This window comes from Oryctolagus cuniculus, chromosome 3 (assembly GCF_964237555.1).
Source record: "Oryctolagus cuniculus chromosome 3, mOryCun1.1, whole genome shotgun sequence".
Classification (NCBI taxonomy): Eukaryota; Metazoa; Chordata; class Mammalia; order Lagomorpha; family Leporidae; genus Oryctolagus; species Oryctolagus cuniculus.
The window spans coordinates 5,468,437-5,489,013 of record NC_091434.1 but is presented as its reverse complement, the minus strand read 5'-3'; the positions used below and the strand labels follow the sequence as shown (position 1 = coordinate 5,489,013).

The 20,577-nt window shown below is 54.3% G+C and overlaps 1 protein-coding gene across 2 annotated transcripts in view; it reads left to right on the top strand.

Annotated features, from left to right (window-relative positions):
- Positions 1-20,577, top strand: part of TRPM8 (transient receptor potential cation channel subfamily M member 8) — a 102,064-nt gene that overhangs the window by 68,371 nt on the left and 13,116 nt on the right. For both annotated transcript variants that reach the window (XM_017337530.3, XM_070071495.1), the window contains exons 22-24: positions 7,678-7,868; positions 16,740-16,842; positions 18,223-18,256. In XM_017337530.3, coding sequence (XP_017193019.2) covers positions 7,678-7,868; positions 16,740-16,842; positions 18,223-18,256 — 328 coding nt within the window. The remainder of the gene's footprint in view (positions 1-7,677; positions 7,869-16,739; positions 16,843-18,222; positions 18,257-20,577) is intronic.

Sequence of the window (20,577 nt, the reverse complement as noted above, 5' to 3'; positions counted from 1 at the left end):
CGTTGTGTTACAGCTACACAACAGATCATGGTGCAGCTCCTAAAAGAAGCACAGTGTTGACGTGGGAGGGTGTCGTGTTGTAAAATATGAAGAAGAATTTGGTGGTAGAATCTTATTTCCTGGCAATACAAACAAGAACTTGGAAAGTCGAGTGTACATTTCACATGTTACGGTGATCATGCACTGCCTACGTAACTTAGGAAAGAAACAAGGGGAAGGCAGTTGTCACGTTTCCCCCCGAGGGTTGGACTGAGGACCATGCACCTGTCTTCAGGCCAGGCAAGGCCACGGGCCTCTGAGGACTGCACACAGCAAAGGGGCCATCGGGTCTCCTGTGTCCCACCCGTGTCTTCCTGTGCGCCTTCACCTCTGTGGTCAGTGATGTGTCTCAGATGGCACTGCTCTGTTTAAAATTCTGCAAGGGTGGTAGCCTCTCCCCATGGCTTTCTGGGTAAATTTCAGACTACAGCTTCCCTGCAGGGCTGCCCGTGATCTGGTCTCCGGACACAGGCTCCTCCCTGGCCATCTGTCCCCCGGCAAGCACCCCGGTGCTCCTCCCTCTGGGGTGACCTGGCAGCCTCTCTGGATTGCCTGTCCCACCCCCAGGCCTTCTCTTGAATTGTTCCCGCTAGCCCTTTAAGGGGTCCAGCACCCCAGATGCCCTGCCCACCTTGTGTAGAGACCCCCGGGCTCCCACTGCAGTCTCCTCTCCCTCCAGGAGAGCCTGGAGGGTGGAGGTGTCGCACTGGCCCCGTGCGGTGTTTCCAGCAACTGCGGAGACTGGGGTCCCTCCTCACCGTGAGTTCTCTGTCTGGTTATGGGCTGGGGGCTCGGCTTCCTGGGGTGTGGTTTACTGAGATGTATCAGTGATGAGACCAGCGGATTGGCAAAGCTTTTCTCACAGGTGCTGTGCCAGGTGCCAGGGCTGTGAGGGCCCCGTGGCCCTTTGTCCCAGTGGTCTTCTCCCTCATTACCTGTAACCTGAAGCTGAGGATCCTGTGGGCTGTCTGACCCGCAGGCCGGCAGGCAGCCGACAGCATCGTGGCATGCCAACACCGCCTGGGCATCAGAGAGGCCAGAGTCTGAGCTGGCAGAGAGGTGGCAGGTGCTAGGTAGTCACTGATTAGCAGCAGGGCAAGAAAGCGAGGCTACAGAGGGAGCCTTGGGGTCAAATTCTGCAGCGGTAATGTATCCCATCAGCCTGTGCCTCGCACGCTGGATAGTTCCCGTGAAACCCAGCCACCGATACATCTGCGGAAAAAAAGCCAGCAAGTCCAGGGCCATGCTCTTTGGAGTACACCAACTGGGTCCACCTCAGGGAGGCCCTGGTGGCCCTGCAGAGATTGACTGGTCTGTGGCTGTGAGCTGTCCACGAAAGCCATCCACGAGGACCACGGTGCTTTCGTGATCTCTCTGCAGCACCACCGCCACCCTGAGCTGGGGCAGGACGGTCATTTTCTGGTAGAGGAGACACAAGGCCGGCTGCCTTGCACCTGCGGGCCTGGTCAGGTGCTGTTTGCATCTCTTTCCGACTGGGCCATGCCCCACTGCTGCCCCCATCAGCACCCCAGTGTGGCAGTTTGGGGACCTCCCTGCTCTCGGGGAGCCCCCTGGGTTGGTCCCATGGAAACCAGAGGCATTTTCTTTGTGAATCCCTGGCTGTGAGCTGTGGAGACAGCCCCGGATGCTCCCTGGACCAGACCTCAGCGCAGCGCTCCTGACGCCGGTGAAGGCTGTCGGGGCTTCCGCTGTGAGCTGATGGCTGCAGGCCGTGACCCCTGTCTGGCCCCACATTAAAATATTTGTCTAAAAGCTTAACTGTGCACGCAGGCAGCCCTGTTAGCAGCGATGGAAAGGAATCCCAGGGGACAGCCCTGGGGGACTCTCTGGGTGGTGCACAACAGTGGAAGTGGAGGAAACACCTACATCAGAACTATTTGTCAAAGGCCCACGTGGCTCAGCCAAGGCGCAGCATGGATTTAAAGTCACTCAACAACCCCAGTATCTTCACATCAGCTCAGAGCTGCCACAGCCTGAAGATAAACCCATTCCACTGACTGCTTTTTAAATTTGTTTTTTACTTATTTGTTTGAGCAATACAGACAGAGAGCTCTCTGATGCCAATTTCTTCCCCAAATGCATGCCACAGTGGGGACCGGGCTGGGGACTGAAGCCAGTAGCTGGAAGCTCAATCCAGGTCTCCCGTGGAGGCGGCAGGACCCCGGCCACTTGAGCTGCCTCCTAGGGTCTGCATGAGTGGGAGCAGGGGCCAGAGTGGAAGCCGGGAGTCAAACGCGATGGACATCTTACCTAGCGTCTCCCCGTGAGGCCAAATTCCTGCTCCCTCTCGCTCTGTTCTGACAAGGATCGGGGACTCTTTCCAAGAGTAAAACCGTGAGATCTTAGGAGCAGTGTGAGTTTATTTTGAATACACAGAAGCGTAAAAGAAGAGAAGCCCCTCAGGACGAACTCGGGGCTCCTGAAATGGGGGGAAAGGACCGAGGGGGCAGACGATCATGACGTTGGTGGCTCCTGTTCATCGACGCGGCCTCATTTGATCATCGATCGCTTTTGTGTAGGTATAGCCTCATTATCATAAATTATTGATGATAATATTTATTATAATAAATTTATAAAATAAATTTGTTATAAGGAGTCAGAGTCAGTCCCTGCTGTTAAGGGAAGAGGTAGCGGCTATGTATGTGCAAACAACATGACGTAAGCAGCACAGAGAGCCTGGTGCTGGGCGTGGAAGTGCTCAGTGGGCTGTCCACCTGGAGCCCGGGGGGTTGGAGAGGAGACGCCGGCCTGGGGAGGGATCAGCCGACCCCCGCCAGGAGGGAGGACCGGCAGCAGGCGGCTGGGCTGTGGAGGGTGCTTTGCGGTTTGTTAGGGAGCTTGGGCCTTTGGCTGCAGGTGGAGATTTCTGGGCTTCACACAGGGGTGTGGTCTTCACGGCACTCCTCTGCTAGCAACGCCCGAAACTTCCAAAGTCGGGGGGCGGAAGTCGCTGCTTGCCTCTGACCATTGGCTGCTGCTGGCTTCCGGGGTGCTGCAGGATGAGAGGGGAACCAGGCGGTGCTAGGAGGGCACAGCAGTCAGGGTCGCCTCCAGGGCTGGCGAGATAGCGACCCAAAGTGCGTGGAGTGCGTGTGAAGCCTGCAGGAAGCGTCCATTGGATGGGAAGCCAGCTGGAGCTGACGTTTCTTGGATTTCCGTTTGTTTTAAGATTCTGCCATTGTTCCAGCCTCCACACTTTTTTTTCCCCCCCGCACACTCTGCATTCTGTTCTGTTTTGACCAGTCTTTCTATTTTGGTTTTACTACCAAATGGCTTTAATTACTGAAGTTTTTTTTTAAACTTTTTTTTTTTTTTTTTTACATCTGTTGCACCAGTTCCCCCTCGTGATTCTTACTCAAAACTTTCTTGGCTTTTTCTTGTATATTTAATCCAACGGAGGAGCCCCAGGCTCATCTTCTGAATCCTTTTTTCTTCTTCCTTCCAAAAAACCAGAAATCTTGTGAATTTTATTGCACTGGTGTTCACTTGTGGAATCATTTAGGGGAAAACGACACCTTACCATCCGGGAGAAATAAAAGGATCTCCACTTTCTGCAGGATAGATGGTTTCCAGGAAGGCCTCCTGTTTTCTCCTAGGTCTGGCAGGTTGTTGATTTGTTGCCGGGCATCTGTGTGCGGTTTCTGTTCCATCCGTGATGCCGTCTCGTGACCACCTTCTGACCTGCGGGAAGCCTGTTAGAGTCGTGGTGCTTCTTCTGGATCGAGTCTCCTTCCTGAATTCGTCCTCTCCCTTCGCCTTTTATCACGTCATGGGGGATTTCCTCCTCCTCATTCGTTGAGCTCCTTTCTTCCTCTCTTTTCCCCCCTAATCAGAAAAGGATGTTCAGCCTTGCCAGAAGGCTTGCTAGCAACTGTTGAAATGGCATTTTCCCTTTTGATCTAGTTTTATGATGAATTACACAAACGATAAATGAGAAATGTCCTTAATCTTCAGCCCTCTCTCTTGGGTCACCGCGTTCTTTTCTTAACCTGCTGCTGGATCTCACTGTGTGCGAGGCTAGCTGAGCTCTGCACGACTGAACGTGTCCAGGCTCAGTGCGGATTCTGGAGTTCAGCGCCTTCTGCACGCGCATCCTCTCCCGCTCAGGTAGTGTGAGAAGGTGGGTCCCAGCCGCCACTGCACATTTCCAGGCAGCGTGGCAGCTGTCACGGGGGACTCGGGGGCGCAGGATGGCACTGGAGATGTGGCGTCAAGGAGAAGATAGCAGAATTCTCCCAGGGGAGATGCTGTATGGCCAGTGGTTGGCCGGAAGCCTGCGAGGACCATCGGGGATGGGGCAGGTGGGACCCTGGACCCCAGAGATGGCCCCTCGGCTGCCTTGATGCTTGCTTTGCCGGGCACTGGGAGCCCTGCTCTGCACAGTGCCGCTGCTCCCTTCTAGAGGTTGAAAACAGCCTTTGAACAGTATAACACTTATTTTTAGCAAAGCACTTTGAGGCAGCACTCCATTATCGGCCTCCCCTGGAGAACCTGCCCGTCTCTTTGGCTGACCTCAGAGCTGACTTGAGACACAAAGAACATTTTGGAAGCTGCTGCAAGGCGGGGGGAGCTCAGTGGAGGAACAACCTCGGCATAGCCAACCCCAGATTGCGTTATCTGCACAGGGTAACTTTGAGGTCTTAGCATACAGCTCTCAGCCCACCCACCCACACCCCCTAGGATTTCCCTATTTATCTGGGAGGGGACTTCTGCTTGCTGGGGCTCCTGTGTCCCCGAGGGGCTGGAGAAGCCGTGGCTCCAGCAGGAGGGGACCTCGTGTTCCCTAGATTGTCTCAGGTCCAGAGGAAGTGGTGCCGGGCCCCGCAGGGCTCTCTGAAGTGAGAAGTGAGCAGGCTCCAGTTTACAGGCACTTGCCTTCAAGGTCAGGGATTCCACCTTTTCTAGAAGCATTGGCTGGGATCTTTGCTTTGGCCAGATGCCCCGGATGAGCCCTGGCACCTGCTTTTCTTAGCCATTCTTAGCTCACAGGCTTCACCAAAACAGGGCAGGGATGAGAACTGGCCCCAGGGCTGCAGTGTGCCAGTCTCTATTCTAGACGATTTGGGAGGTTTTTCTCTGACGCTGAATGAGCAGTTCAGCCAAGGTGCAAATCTCCTCCAACCTGGAACCTTCTCTGGGCAGTGAGGAAGGATCGCCTGCTCCCCCCTGCTCTCTGCACCCTGCCTGGTCCTCCCTTTCGTAGGATTTATCCATTCCCTGGCAGAAGACAACACTGGGGTGCACCTGTGCGTGTTTGAGCTTTGAGCCATGATTACAGTCGGTTTTTAACTGGAGAAGGGAAATTTGAAGTTGCTTCCGGGGACAGTCGTTTGAATGCACTGTTAGTTCTGGTACAAAGCGGTAGACAGATTTTGGCTTAGCCTGCACTTTCTTATCTGGGTCATGCCTGTCATCCCTTCTCATCCCACTGGCAGGAGCAGGCAGGCCCTTGGGGCCTCAGAACCGGCGGGCACTGGAGAGAGCAGGTGACGATGCTAAGGATCAGCTTCCAGACAGCCTGACCTAGATTGGGAGGAAACAGCAGACGCGCTGCGACTTCGGTGTAAGAGAGCAGAGCGGCTGTTTCCCGCCCACAGAGTCTGCCTCGCAGGGCGGGCAGGAAGAGCACTCAGATAGCCACTTCCCACGCTCAGTGTAGGAGCAGCCATGGGGTAGGTGCTCCTCGCTCCAGAGTTCCTTCCGGGGCTCACCCTCTTCCGGAAGCCCTTGCTACAAGACTCCGCCCTCACCCAGAATCCGGGACCTGGTGCAGACTTCAGCGCTGTCTCATTCACCATTCAATTGCGAGATAAGCAAAGCCAGCTTAGCAGCAAAGCCAGCGCCACGATTGTGTAGATTAGCATTGTCCCTAGGACTCTGATCCTTCTTAGCTCCAGTAGGAACGTCTTAGGTTGTGCCCTACGAAGGTTCAAGAATCAGGTCTCCCGGCCAATGTCACGTGATGACCTTTGTGTCCTCTTTAGCTTTGGCCTCTGCACTTTGACCCAGAATTTGGAGAATCGAAGGCTCCCCTGTTGAGGATTCGTATATAGATTTCAGATGCTCATTGTTGCTCCTCTGGCTTTGAGGGCTGGTTTCCTGGTAGCAACCAAAGTGTCTTGGATGGGTGGATTGCACCACGTGGGAAATGCCTGGAAGTCTAGTCAGATGCTCCACCCTGTGAGGTGGTGTCTGTAGTGGGGAAACAGACGCTGGGCTGGACTGTGGGGTCCATCCTGGCCACACCCCTTCCTGCACAGGGGCCCGGAGGATTCCCTTCCCCTCGCTGACCTGTGAATTGTAGGTGCCGACAGACCATACCTCGTAGAATTGTTTGCAGATTAAATCAATTAACAGACTGCTCAGAACTGTGTCTGGTGTAGAATAAGTGTTGGCTATTTTGTAATTGTGGCTTAGTTTGTAAATGAAAAATCGCCCACGGAACCAGTTTTAGGCTAGAACAGGAAACGGACACTTTTGCCGTCACAGGAGGTAAGTAATTCATCGTCACCATGTGACACTAGGAAAGCGAGTAGACACGATAGGTGTTGCTATAGTGGGAGGCCATCAGTCATTGCCTGGGTCTCCCTTGAATCGTGTTCATGGAGTGGTGCCTGGTCCCAGGTACAAGACTGTGCCTAGCTGATTTCACCTAACATTCTCCGAAAGCATGGGAGTTATTCATAAACCTAACTTTGATGGCTGCATGCATGAGTCATCACATTGGTGAACTGTAACTTGGGGCCCATGCTTGAGCACTGAACATTTAGGCTTTTTCTTTTCCTTGGGGTGGAGGGGAGACTGGCTGTGACAACAGCCACGTGTATGCAGCCACTTGCACGGTTTTCTCAGTATCTTTTTTTTTTTTTTTTTTTTTTGACAGGCAGAGTTAGACAGTGAGAGAGAGAGAGACAGAGAGAAAGGTCTTCCTTCTGTTGGTTCACCCCCCAATGGCTGCTACAGCCAGCGCTGCGCCGATCCGGAGCCAGGTGCTTCCTCCTGGTCTCCCATGTGGGTACAGGGCCCAAGCACTTGGGCCATCCTCCACTGCACTCCCGGTCCACAGCAGAGAGCTGGACTGGAAAAGGAGCAACCGGGACAGAATCCAGTGTCCCAACCGGGACTAGAACCCAGGTTGCCGGCGCCACAGGCGGAGGATTAGCCTAGTGAGCCATGGCGCTGGCCCTCACTCTCTTCTTATTGGAGGCTAAATTCCCAGAAGTCAAATAGTTGGGTCAAAGGGCTGAGCGTTTTTAAGGCTCTTGGTAAATCTTAGCCAACTGTCTTCCCAGACTGTTTACAGTTAAACACGGATGAGGGGCAAATTTTTCCTAGGAGCGTCTACAGCTTGGGCCTCTGTGTGTGACAGGCAACAGTGAGAATCCTTGAAAGATCTTGCAGTAAAAATAATCTTAAAGTTCACTGAACGTCTCCTTTTACGAGGAAAAGCACACTTCGGGTCCCGCGTGGGTTGAAGCTGGCCTGGATCTGAGATGTGCAGGCTCCTGTGTCGGGTTCTCATTTCCTGCGTGGACTTGGGCGAGCACGGTAGGAGCGTCATAGCAAGACGGCAGTAGAGGGCAATGAAGTGATGCCTTGGCCTTGTCTCCCCGCCAGCTACACCGTGGGCACCGTCCAGGAGAACAACGACCAGGTGTGGAAGTTCCAGAGGTACTTTCTGGTGCAGGAGTACTGCAGCCGACTCAACATCCCCTACCCCTTCGTCGTCTTCGCCTACTTCTACAAGGTCGTGAAGAAGTGCTTCAAGTGTTGCTGCAAGGAGAAGAGCAAGGAGTCCTCAGCCTGCTGTGAGTGCTCGGGCTCGGGGCAGCGGTCCGCTGCGGGCAAGGCCCTGGTCTGCCTGCGTCACAGCGGGAAGGAATCGTTCGTGGTTCGCTCACGGCTGCCTCTGTACGGATCAGGCATCAGGGCAGCCAACGAGTGATCAGGAGGAGGCGTAGACTGGGAGAGGACCGTGGACGCGAGGGGTGGCCTCGTGTGGGGGAGCGAGTGTTCCATGGAGGTGATCATACTCTAGAGGAAGTGGTCTGTTGGCCCTGCGGGACTCCCAGGTTAGTGTCGAGTTGTGATGTTGCGGGGATTTGTGTTGATTCTGTGAGTTATCTTCTCTGGGGAACTTCCACCCCAACTGCGGACGGCGTGTGACTTCCGGACTGTTCTTAAGGAAAAGCAGAGTCTTACAGCCTGTTTGTTGTTGAAGCAAGGTCTTGGGCTGGGCATTGACCCTAGTGGTTGGTTGAGACTCCCGTGGCCCCCGTGGAGCAGCTGGGTCTGGTGCCTGCCTCCAGCCCTCGACTCTAGTTCCTGCCGGCAGGTAGCCGTGATGGCTCAAGGAATCGGGTTCCTGAAGTGCACGTGGGAAACCTGGATTGAGATTATGGCTCCTGGCTTTGACCTGGCTCAGTCCTGGTTGTTGTGGGCACTTGGGGAGTGAACCAGTGGATGGAGGCACTCGCTCTCTCTCTGCCTCCCAAACACATAAATCCAAATAGAGACTCCGTAGTCTGCAACCTAAAGATGAGAATGTACAGCCCAGTGACCACTGCTGTCTCCCAGGAGTCTGCATGAGCAGGAAGCTGGAGCCAGGTACTCCAGGGAGGGATGCAGACGTCTTAACCACCAGGCTTAACACCTGCCAAAAGATGTGTCTTACGGCGCCTCCCCAGGTGTGAGATTGTCAGGAAGTGTGGGCTCCTCTCACCCCTTCTCTCCTGCTCAGCAGCTGCCTGGCTGGGGCCCAGGCAGTGGGGAGGAGAGGACGTGCAGTTGCTCAGTGGCTGTGTCCTAGGCCGCCCCCTGCTCAGGGCTGGCGCTTGTTTGAAATGCGTCCTTTATCACGTAGGCAGAATGGCCGCCTGCCGGGGCCTTGGAGGTCCCGTTCCGCCGCTCACTGCAGCTCCCAGGACCCGGCTGTGCTCTCCCGGGTGCTGCTCCTTCCTGCCCCGTTCCCAGGGGCTCCCTGTTGGGGACCACCTCCTCCAGGAAGGCAGGACTCACCCTGTCCACAGACCAGCACGTAGATGCTCATGGGGTCACTTCTGTCCTCAGCCCTGGCAAACTGTGGGGTGCAGCCCCCCCCACGGGAGCAGCTGTCAGCCAGCACCGCTCACCGCTCTGACCACAGCGGGTATCATCCAGCTGTCCTGCTGGGCCTGCAGAAAATCCACAGTAGGCTTGGATTTCTCAATACTGACCCCAGAGCTGCTAAGCCTCGCCATATCTGCTGGGTGAAAGGGCACCGCCGGCCTGTTCTCCTCGTCCACTAACCTCAGACTTCATCCAGGGCCAACCCGTCCAGCAGGGGCAGCAACGGGGCCTCTGCGACTCTAGGGGTCCATGGAAGTCTGGTAACTTCCTTGAAAAACCAGAAGGAAAACAAAGAACTTCTCGATCCACGAGGATCTTTCAGTATATAATATGTATCTATTTGTCTTCCTACTGGCTCAGTCATTGAATATTTTAAGTATTTTTACAAAGGGCAGGGCCTGCAGCAGTGAAGTGCTGGGAACCAGGGTCATGGCCTTGTCCTGGTTTGCTCGGGACTTCCTGTCTTAGGACCGAGTGCCCAGTGACACGGACACCCAGTCAGGGCGATGCACCAGGACTGTCTCAGCTGAGAAGGGGAGTCCTCTATCCCAGGAGTCTCTCAGCTCTGGGAGCTGCCGCTCACCCTGCCATGGCCTGTGCAGATGGCAAAGTGGCCCCGTGACAAGTGGTGTGGCGGCAGGGACTCAAGGACCTGCATGGTTCCATTCCCAGTTTCCTCCTCATAGAAAAAGTGAAGAAGGGATATTTTGGGTCTCCAAAGGGATTGTTATGTTTGATGGGGACCCAGCCCACCCTGAAGCACCCGCCATGTATGTGCTCAGGATCCCAGGGCCATCTGTGGCCAGTGTCCAGGTGGGGTCTGCTCCCGCTCCCTGATGCCTCCTGTGGTTGGCAGGTGGGCCTTGTGCTGCCTGGCCCCCTGTTCCTTGGCACTCATCCTTGTGCAGTTGCCGGGGCTCTCCAGGGGGAGTCTCAGTGTGCCCCCAGCTGTGGCTCCTATGGCTGGAGGCTGGGTTCCTGCCAAAGGCAGATTCTGCACTGCCCGTGAGGCCTTGGCTCAGAAAGTCAGGTGACATCACTTCTGCCCTGGTCCATTGGTCAAAGCAATGGAGGGGATGAAGGGGGAGGAACACCTCTCTGTAGGCAGAGTCGGCCACCCACAGGCTGGAAGAACGTGTAACCCCCCCCCCCCCCCCCGTTCACAACAGAAATGAGCGACACTGTTGGGGCCGGGGTGCCTGGATTGCACTACGTCTCACAAACCCAACTGCCGCAAGAAACTCCGTTCTGAGAAGTCCAGCATCACGTTTGAATGAGGTTTTCTGCACTCTGCCTCCTGTGGCTGCTCTCACCTGGGACATCCCCAGGACGGGCCCGGCCCTGCCGAGCCTCCCTTGACCTCTGGGAGCTCAGGCAGCTGCAGCCAGATCCGGAAGGAACCGCTCCAGCCTTCTCAGGGCTCAGCTGGTTTTCCTTCGCTTCGCTTCCAAAAGGTGTGCATTTTCACAAGTGATCTGAAGATCTTGTGTGTTTCCATCCTGGACGACAACTTCCTGGGCAGATCTGTGCTCTGCGTGAATGCCACACTCGAACTTGATTCTGGAGAATGACCTTGGCCACGTGGGACAGGAGGAAAATCACGCTTTCCTTTACCCATCTTGGGTTTGCGACTAAAGGCCCACAAGCAGAACACAGAGGAACAAGACAAAAGCATACCGAGGTGTTTAATGTGGGCTTTATCTGACCCAGGATCTTCCTACAAAAATGAAGACACTAAGAGACAAGGTCAAGTGAGTTTCACAGCTGTCTGATGCAGGTGGAGAGCCATGGAGGACGTAACAGGACAAGGAGTGACCTAATGGTGACAGCCCAGGGCTGGGCCTCCCTGTGTCCCTCAGCTTCTCCCGTGGGGATGCCCCTCCCTCGTCCTGCCCTTGACCCACTTCAAGGAAGGGCCTGCGTTCCTGCAAGGTGTGATGATCACTTCAGGGAGAAGGGCGAGGAAAGCCAGAGAGAACTCCCTGCCCTGCCCTTTTCTCCAGTTACCCAGTGTGAAGTGTTCGGGGTGCCAGGCACCATGGTTGAGCTCCACCGTCACTTACCTTCTAGACGGCTACCAGGAACCAACGGAAAACCTTGCGTAAAACGCTAAGTAGGAGGATCAACGTTACCAGGAGCCGACGTCAATCCCTGCAGAGAAGCCCGCCCCCACACTGACCACAAGGTTGGCAGGGAACCCTTTCTGAGCCAGGACAAGCCCACAGGCAGCGGGCGCGCCCTCCCTGGACTCGGAAGGGATGGATTGTGTCCCAGGAGGCCTCTGCTTCTTCGCAAATAGGAACTCCCCGCTCTGGGGCTGTGGCCCTGAGGAAGGCACCTGCGGCCTGGCAGAGGTCGGGCGGGAGGGCGCTGCGAGGAACCCACGACACGGGGAAGGGGCCTGGGGAGCCTTAAGTCAGCACTTGTGTCCAGTGCCCACCACGTGGCAGCCAGACACTGCCGCTGTGCCACTAAACGGGGCTAAGCCGCCACGCCCTCAGCCAGGGCTCCCAGACTGGAGGGAGGAATGGAAATGAACAAGCCTTCTTGGAAGGTATGGGAAGCACTGATTTTAGAAACTGCGGCGGTAATAGCCACATAGCGGGCACGTACGCCTTAGACAAGAGCAGATCAAGGAAGACTGCCTGGAGGAAAGGCATATTTAAGGGGAGACCCAGAGGATGAAGTGGAATTAGCCCAAGAGGCAGAGGCTGAGATGGGGCCACAGGGTCAGGAGTGGTACCAGGGGTGCCCACGGCTGAGGGCTGGAGGAGGAGGATGTAGGACTGGGGCTGTGTCCCCCAGCCGAGTTCTAGCTCCATGCCCCTGCCAGCCCACCGTGTTGGACGGTGCCATTCCAAATCCCAGTGGAGGGAAAGAGGACAGCCCAGAGACATGACAGTGTAAAAAAAAAAAAAAAAAAAGCGGGCTGAGAACCTGCAGCCGGCGGGGACAGCCCCTCTTCACGGACTGGACTTGTCTCCCTAGAGAGAGAGAGAGCAAAGGCGTTTCCAGGCCGCTCTGAGCCCACCTCGCACAGCCACGCTGCTCCAGTCCTGTGTCCTGGAGAAGGGCAGTCCCCCGGGGAGGCTGGGGCACGGGTGGCTCCCGAGACACACACACCCCACCTGGAAGAAGACGTCTCTGTGAAATGGGAGTTGAAGACAACGTGGGAAGGGACGATTGAAGGAACCACCCGTCCAAATGACTCTTGCCACGATGAGTTAGGGTTTTCCGCTTGGGTCACGCCTTGCTGCCACTGCCTGCACACATTGTGTGTGCCAGTGGCTGCTGGGTGTGGGTGTGTCCCCCTTTCTAATAAAGCAGCCACTTACTGCCATCGCTGGATTCATGTTCTGTCGTGGGGTGATTATTCCTGTCCCTTTGCTGTAACTCCAAATATTTTGATGATTCAGAAGGTAAAAATATGTGTTTTACCAACCCAGACATGCTAATTGGTGGCAATTGAGACATACTTAACTTGCTATGAGCCATCACTTTTCGTGAGGTTCTTTAGCTGGGTAGACATGGGGCCCGGATGCTCGAGCGCATGGCCTCGAATGTTGGGTGCAGCATATTCTGGGCTGTCCTGGATCCACGCCCCCCGAAAGGCTGGCTCTGAGAAGGTGAATGTGCCGGTGCCCCCAGCTCTTGTCTTGGCATAAAGAATCATCATTTCACAGCATTATTGCAAAACATCAAATGCCATTTGGGGGATGTCATTCACCATCACGCCCGCCTGAGAACATGTTTTGACAGTTTGGATAAGTTCCTATCTCCCTGCCCACCATTTTGCCTTTGGAAGTCAAAGTGAGTTGTTTCTAAGTGAAGCAAGTTTTTATATCAGGGATGGGAACTGGAAGTCAAGAGCTGGAATTTGTCATCGAAACCACGCCCAAATTCCAGAGGCACCGGATGAATCGCCTAGGACCCCCCTGGTTCTGTCTTCCAATCTCCTCCTGGATGAATGCCTGGCGGACCTGGGGGATTTAGGAAACCAGTCTATGCCTTTAGGGGGCTCGCAAGCTTTGTGCGTGTCTTGGATGGTTCCAAAGGAAAAGCAAACAGTGGGTAAACGGTGCCACAGGAAGAGCTTGACTCAGTACAAAGAAGAAAACTCTGTCCAAGGATTCGCACTGTCTGGAAGCAGAGTGAATTGCCCCTCACTAGTGAAATTCAGTTGGGGTTGAGTGGACTCCCTGAGGGGCTCCTTGGGACAAAGGCCCATTCTCCAAAGAGCCTCTGTGCCCAGTCCACTGGGGTCAGGGTGATCGGGAACACTGGTGCACAAGACAGGGCGGTCACTGGAGCTGATGGAGTTCGGGAGCCAGGACGAAATGTGCTAAATTCCCCCGCAGTAGGTGTAGTGACTTAGAACAATCTGCGCACGGCAAGAGGACAAGTCTCCACGCGCGGCCCGCAAGTGGGAGGAACTTCACCGCGAGGAAGCAAGAGCTGGGGCAGAAGCGAGAGGCGTTTTTCCGGCCCAGGAGAGCGATGGCCATGCATTGATGGGAGACGCAGTGAGGACGGTTGACGCTCTCCGTCTCCCAACAGCCCCTGCACTGAGGAAGTGCAGGAATGGGCGTCCACGGAAGAGGATTCCGCTCCACGCAGCGACGGCGTGGTGATGACGGGCGAGGGAGCCCAGAGCTCGGTTACGGACTGCAGGCGTCCAGCATGCCTGGCCCCGCCTGCTCCTTGGCTCCCCTGGGAGGTGACTGATTCCAGGAGCCACAGTGCTCTCGGGCCACAGACTTTGCATTCGCCTCCCAGGGATGGGCACACCATGGTGTTCATTTTGAAACTGCCCTTCTTTGGAGAAAGAAAAACACCAAAGATTTTAAAATAACTTGCAGAAAAGTAGCATCCAAACTTCCACTTTGGGGACTTTTTTGGTAATATCTTCACATAATGCAAAAAAGGATGCAGCCTAGTAATTGCGTTTTTATACACTGGGTTCCTTCTGTGATCCAGACAGCATTCTGTATTAATTATAAAACATTTGGAAAACACAAGAAAGTACAAATAAGGATGGAGAGGAACGTTTTCAACACAGGCTGTTTGTTCTGCTATTCTTATGCTTAGGTCATAATTGGATTGCTCCACGCATATCCACTCATGACCTAATAATTTTCAATTAACTAGTAATGCATTATAAACATTTTCCATATCCATAAATAAAAATCTATATGGCTCTTGTTTTCAGCTGTGGAATATTCTGGCCTGTGGATATACCGTCGGCTGAGTTAACCACTCCCAGGTGGCTCCCGCCCTGATGACTCTTGTTAGCATAGGACATTAGGACAAAGGATTTCACGCATGTGACTTTGAGCATGTCTGAAGGGAGATTCTGAGTAAGGGGCACACACGCTGCCAAGTCTTCCTGTGTCGCCTGCATCCCCTCCTTGTCACTTTGTCATCTCCCATCACCCTGAAGTCCCTAACAGCTGACGGTTTTTCCAGTTCAGTGTTTCCCACGCGCTTGCCAGCGCAGGACGCAGCCCTGATTTGGGAGCTGGCGGAGTTTCCTGTGTGGTGGGTGAACGTGTGTTCTGATCATCACACCAGGGCTCCCTCCACTGCTGCAGGGGCTGCTCACGGTTTCCTGGCCGCTCCTGCCTCCCGCGCCTCGGACGTCTGTGTCTAGGAGCCCCTGTCCTGTGTGTGATGAGTTTTATGAATTTCTCCTGGGTGCCTGAATGTATTTTGGTTTGAAAACCAAACCGAACAGCCAGACATAGGAAACAATTTCGTTAGTGAAAAACCCCCACCAAAAAAGATTTGGTTCAGAATTATTTTATCTTTTTAAAATAGATTTATTTATTTACTTGATAGGAAGAGTTACAGAGAGAGGGAGAGAGAGATCTTCCATCCTCTGGTTCACTCCCCAAATGGCTGCAACGGCCGGAGCTAGGCCGACCCAAAGCCAGGAGCCAGGAGCTTCTTCCAGGTCTCCCACACGGGTGCAGGGGCCCAAGGACTTGGGCCATCTTCCACTGTTCTCCGAGGCCATAGCAGAGAGCTGGATTGGAAGAGGAACAGTAGGGACGTGAACTGGCGGCCATACAGAATGCTGGTGCTACTGGCAGAGGCTTTACCTACTACCCCACAGTGATGGCCCAATTCCCCAGCATTCAAAAATAAATCTGGGGGCCGGTGTTGTGGTATAGGGGTTAAGCTGCTGCCTGTGCCACCAGTATCCCATAAGGGCCCCAGTTTGAGTCCCAGATGCTCCACTTCCGATCCAGCTCCCTGCTGTGGCCTGGGAAAGCAGTGGAAGATGGCCCAAGTGCTTGAGCCCCTCTGCCTGCATTGGAGATCAGGATAGAGTTCTAGGTTCCTGGCTTCAGCCTGGCCAGCCTTGGCCATTGTGGCCATTTAGGGAGTGAACCAGCAGGTGGAAGATCTCTCTCTGTCTCTCCCTCTCTCTGTAACTCTGTCTTTCAAATGGGATAAACATTTTTTTAAAAATAAAAATAAATCTGTATTTGGCTAAGGATTTACTTAAATTCAACTGCTTGCATACTGGTCCTTTAAGCTCAACCTAATTCTTTTTAAACCCAAGAGGATCTTATAATTGTTCCTAAACTTCACCATGCTGACGAATAAATCAAAGTGGCCACTCAGTGGAAAAGCAGCGTGAATTCATTCCACCTGGACACCTGCGTGAGTGCCTGCACCTTCCTGCCCCCGCATTCACAGGGAGAATTGTTGTCCACCACCTTAGGACCTGAAAAATATGAGGGGTGCCAGGACGTCTCAGAGAAATGAAGTCACGGAGGATGTTAGTTCAGTGTAACAAAATTTGAAATCCTTGGCAGTTTTTCCATAATACACGTTTCCCACGAACGTTTTGCAGACCCCTTGGATGCGTGGATTTCAAAATTTTGTCTTTGCAGTAAAATAAGCTTTTCTTTGCATTTTATTTTCCACGAACTGTTTGAGATACCCCCGTAAGGTGACATGCTGGTCCATGCCTTCTGAAAAGTCTAGACGCTGTTAGGAATTAAACTGCGGACCTTCCTGGAGAGCGCTCCAGCAGTGTGACAGCACGCCCGGCTTAGTGCAAGGTGTGGTCTTCTCTCCGAGGTCCACCCCCAGACTGCACAATTCAGGAGAGCTGGGCCGCCCGGGGCTTCTATTCAAGTGTAACAAATGTCCCAAGCTGGCCTTGGGGTCCATCGGTCATTATGCACTGGAACGGTTGGGCGTTTTTAAGCCATCACAGTGGAAGGGGGCTTGAATGGAATGTGAGAACAGAACTCATTAGTGGAGTGCGTTTGCTAAGTCACAGAACACACAGACGGGATTCAGGTCAGTGTCTATGTAGAATAAAGACTGTGTTCCTATTTCACGCAGGCAGCTCTGATTTGTCATTGTCGCTGAGCTAGCCTTTCATATCCCATTGTGCCGCCGCAGTCACTGGTGAGCTCCATCGGGCAGATCAGCCTGTGCAGGACGCACTAACTCCGCTCGGGCCAGCGTCTCGCGGAATTCCTAGCAGGTGTTGATGGAAGGAGCAAGGGGCAGATGAAGCAATTTACATTTTTGTTTTCCCATTATTCAAGGTTTCCGGAATGAGGACAACGAGACTCTGGCGTGGGAGGGTGTCATGAAGGAGAATTACCTTGTCAAGATCAACACGAAAGCCCACGACACCTCCTCGGAGGAGTATGTCGCTTGCTCATTTCTGCCTTGCCACTTCCCGGGTTTGTACCCGCCAGCCAGCAGAGCAGGAAGCTCCGTAGAGAGCAGTGCTCAGCGGAGCGTAGCACCACAAAGATACTATGTGGCAGATACATACCTGTAAGCCAGCCCTTGGACAAGGGAAAAGCCATCTGCCCTCCTACACTCACTGCATAGCCTTAAGGGAAAAACAGCCACTTGGAGCCCACAGGGCAGGGCCATGGAACCAGGGAACAAGAGGGAGGGTCCCCTTGCCATGGCTATAGAGGTAGCCGCCCGAAGAGTCACAGGTCATGGCAACTGGCCACACACGTGTTTATCTCTGCCATGAGGAGGTCGGGCGATTAGAAGGTGGACAAGCCATTTGGTTGACCTGTTACCGGCTGTCCCTGAGAAGTCCTGAGCATCATTGGTGCACGCTGGGAGGGTTATAAACATCTCGGGATTCATAAACACAACGTGACGCATCTTACAGAAGTGGGTGAGTCCTGGCTAAGCACTAGGGGGTCTGAGTGATCCAAGGAAAGCCCGAGGCAGCACGCCCTCCCTGCTCGGAAGGCAGAGCCTCAATGATGCTGTCGCTCTGCCCCAGAGTCCCAAACGCGCCTCTGCCTTCACTGACAGGAGCAGGTGTTCGGGCTAGAAGCTAAGTTACCAGTTAGGGTGCCTCTGTCCTGTATCAGGGTGCCCGGCTGCAGCTTCTGACTGCACAAGTAGCTGGGTTCCTGCCACCCTTGGGGGAGACCTGGATTGAGCTCCCAAGTTCCCAGCTCCCTACTGCCACCTTCTGGGTGTTCTGGGCATTTGGGAAGTGAAGCAGGAGCTGGGGGCTTGCCCCACCCCCACCCCAGCTCCCTGTCAAATAAATTTTTAAAAATCTAAAAAAAATCACCCTAAGAGAAAATGAGTAATATAAGCACAGCCCCCCCTTTGTTTAGTTTCAGCACAGCTATTGAAAGACGTGCAGGATGCATGCGTGGGCTATGCTTTCTCTCTTTGGACAAAGTGAGTGCCTTAAGCTGAGACTCTGAGATCTTGGGCTCCGAAAGGAGGGAGAGACCTTGCCCATCGTCTTCCTCCCCCTGTCAGCAGAGTAGCCTCTGTTTTCTGGCCTACTAATTGGGGTGAAAGAGGAATTTTGCTTCATTAGGGGGAAAAACCAGAGAGGCAAAGCAGCTGACCCTTGATGGAGCTGAAAATATGAAAGTGATCTGTATTCTGTCCGTGAAGAGACCAAAACATGGAGCCTAACTGCTCGCTCACTCTCTCCCTTTCCCCCCCTTCTCCCTCTCTCCCTCTCTCTCTCCCTCTCTCTCTCTCCCTCTATCTCTCCCTCTCTCACTTTCTTTTCCTATTGCTTTGCAGAATGAGGCATCGCTTCAGACAACTGGATACAAAGGTACGACTCTGTTTATAGTTCGAGGACTATTTTTTAAATCTCCAATATCTGTGAGCTTCCAGTGGGAGGCCAGTGGTGTGGGCAGAGAACAGTAAGTTAATTGTGAAAACAGCCGGATGTGATTGTTCCATGTTCTGCACCTTCTTTCTCTGCACAAGGACTGGGGGCTGGAAGGGAGTTGCTCCCATGTTCCCCGCCCCCGTGGGGAGTGGTCCCGAAGTCCCTGTCCAAGATCTCTAGAATCCTCTCTGCTCCAGCTAACCCAGCGCTCCCCCACCCCCTTTTCTCTCTCCTGTGGATGCAGTGAACATCCTGGAATTACAGGGAATATACCAGAAAGACGCGAAAGAGCTGTCTGGGGGTCCCTGAGCCTCTGTTCTGGTCTTTGATGCCTCTCCAATCTGTTACCTATTTAACATGGAGGGGGGCGCTGCAAACGCATGAACACGTGTGGAGTCAGGCGTGGAGAGAGTGTGCCTGTGCCCGCTGGAGACGCATGAACACGTGTGGACGTGTGGAGAGAGTGTGCCTGTGCCCGCTGCAAACGCATGAACACGTGTGGACGTGTGGAGAGAGTGTGCCTGTGCCCGCTGCAAACACGTGAACACGTGTGGACGTCAGGCGTGGAGAGAGTGTGCCTGTGCCCGCTGCAAACGCGTGAACACGTGTGGAGTCAGGCGTGGAGAGAGTGTGCCTGTGCCTGCTGCAAACGCGTGAACACGTGTGGACGTCAGGCGTGGAGAGACTGTGCCTGTGCCCGCTGCAAACGCATGAACTCGTGTGGACGTGTGGAGAGAGTGTGCCTGTGCCCGCTGCAAACGCGTGAACACGTGTGGAGTCAGGCGTGGAGAGAGTGTGCCTGTGCCCGCTGCAAACGCATGAACACGTGTGGACGTGTGGAGAGAGTGTGCCTGTGCCCGCTGCAAACGCGTGAACACGTGTGGACGTCAGGCGTGGAGAGAGTGTGCCTGTGCCCGCTGGAGACGCGTGAACACGTGTGGAGTCAGGCGTGGAGAGAGTGTGCCTGTGCCCGCTGCAAACGCGTGAACACGTGTGGAGTCAGGCGTGGAGAGAGTGTGCCTGTGCCCGCTGCAAACGCATGAACACGTGTGGACGTCAGGCGTGGAGAGAGTGTGCCTGTGCCCGCTGCAAACGCATGAACATGTGTGGACGTGTGGAGAGAGTGTGCCTGTGCCCGCTGCAAACGCATGAACTCGTGTGGACGTGTGGAGAGAGTGTGCCTGTGCCCCTGCAAACGCATGAACATGTGTGGACGTGTGGAGAGAGTGTGCCTGTGCCCGCTGCAAACGCGTGAACACGTGTGGAGTCAGGTGTGGAGAGAGTGTGCCTGTGCCCGCTGGAGACGCATGAACACGTTTGGAGTCAGGCGTGGAGAGAGTGTGCCTGTGCCCGCCCGGGCTGCGTGGCTGGGGTTACAGTGAGGTTCATCAGCAGTGGCCATGGATTCAGAAATGCCGGCACCCCGATAGGCTCGACGGGGTGATGTGGGGTGCTTCACCACAGTGTTTTGGGAATGGCAGCCGGGATGACGGCATTGATGCAGTCTCCCAGGGCCGTGCTGTTTGGTGGTTGGTCCCCTAGCATGTCTGGTTTGGCTGACTCTCCAGCTGCCAGTCATTGTCCACAGTAAGACTGCAATGAATGTTTGTTGAATGACTAAACAAACAAAAGATGCCTTTTGCAGAGCTGGAACATAAGCAAGTATCTGTTTACAATTTATTATTTATTTGTGTGTTATTTACCAACACGTTTTTAAAAATTGAGGCTGTTTTCGCTGTCCTCACTTGCTGAACGCTGATCCTGGGCAGTGCGTTGATGACCAGGGTGGTGGGTGGAGGCCTGGTGCTCAGACCTTCCTGGCCCCTCCTGGAACTTTAGCTCCAGAGTAGCTCCGGCTTTGGCGGGTCTTCCTCTTCCTCCTGCTGGGACTGCCTGCTCTGCGTGCGGGAGTCACCCGGTCTGTGACGGTAACTGGGTGTCTTGGTCGCTATCTGCTGTCTACACCCGCGTAACAAGCTGCCATACTGTTCACTGGCTTCAGGCAATCATTTTACTGGCTGTGATGCTGTGGGTCAGGCGTGCAGGAAAGGCTCTGCTGGCTGGTTCTTTTGCTACGTGTGGCCCCTGCGGGGTTTACTGGCCTGGGCTCAGCTGGTGGCCAGGCCCGGATCTCCTCTGTGTGCCCCCACCATGTGAGGTCACATCCTTTGAGGCCTGTCCATGCAGCTTAGGCTTGTTGCAGTGTGGTGGTCCTGAGGCAGCCCCTTCCTACACGGTGGCTGGTTTCCAAGAGTGAGGAC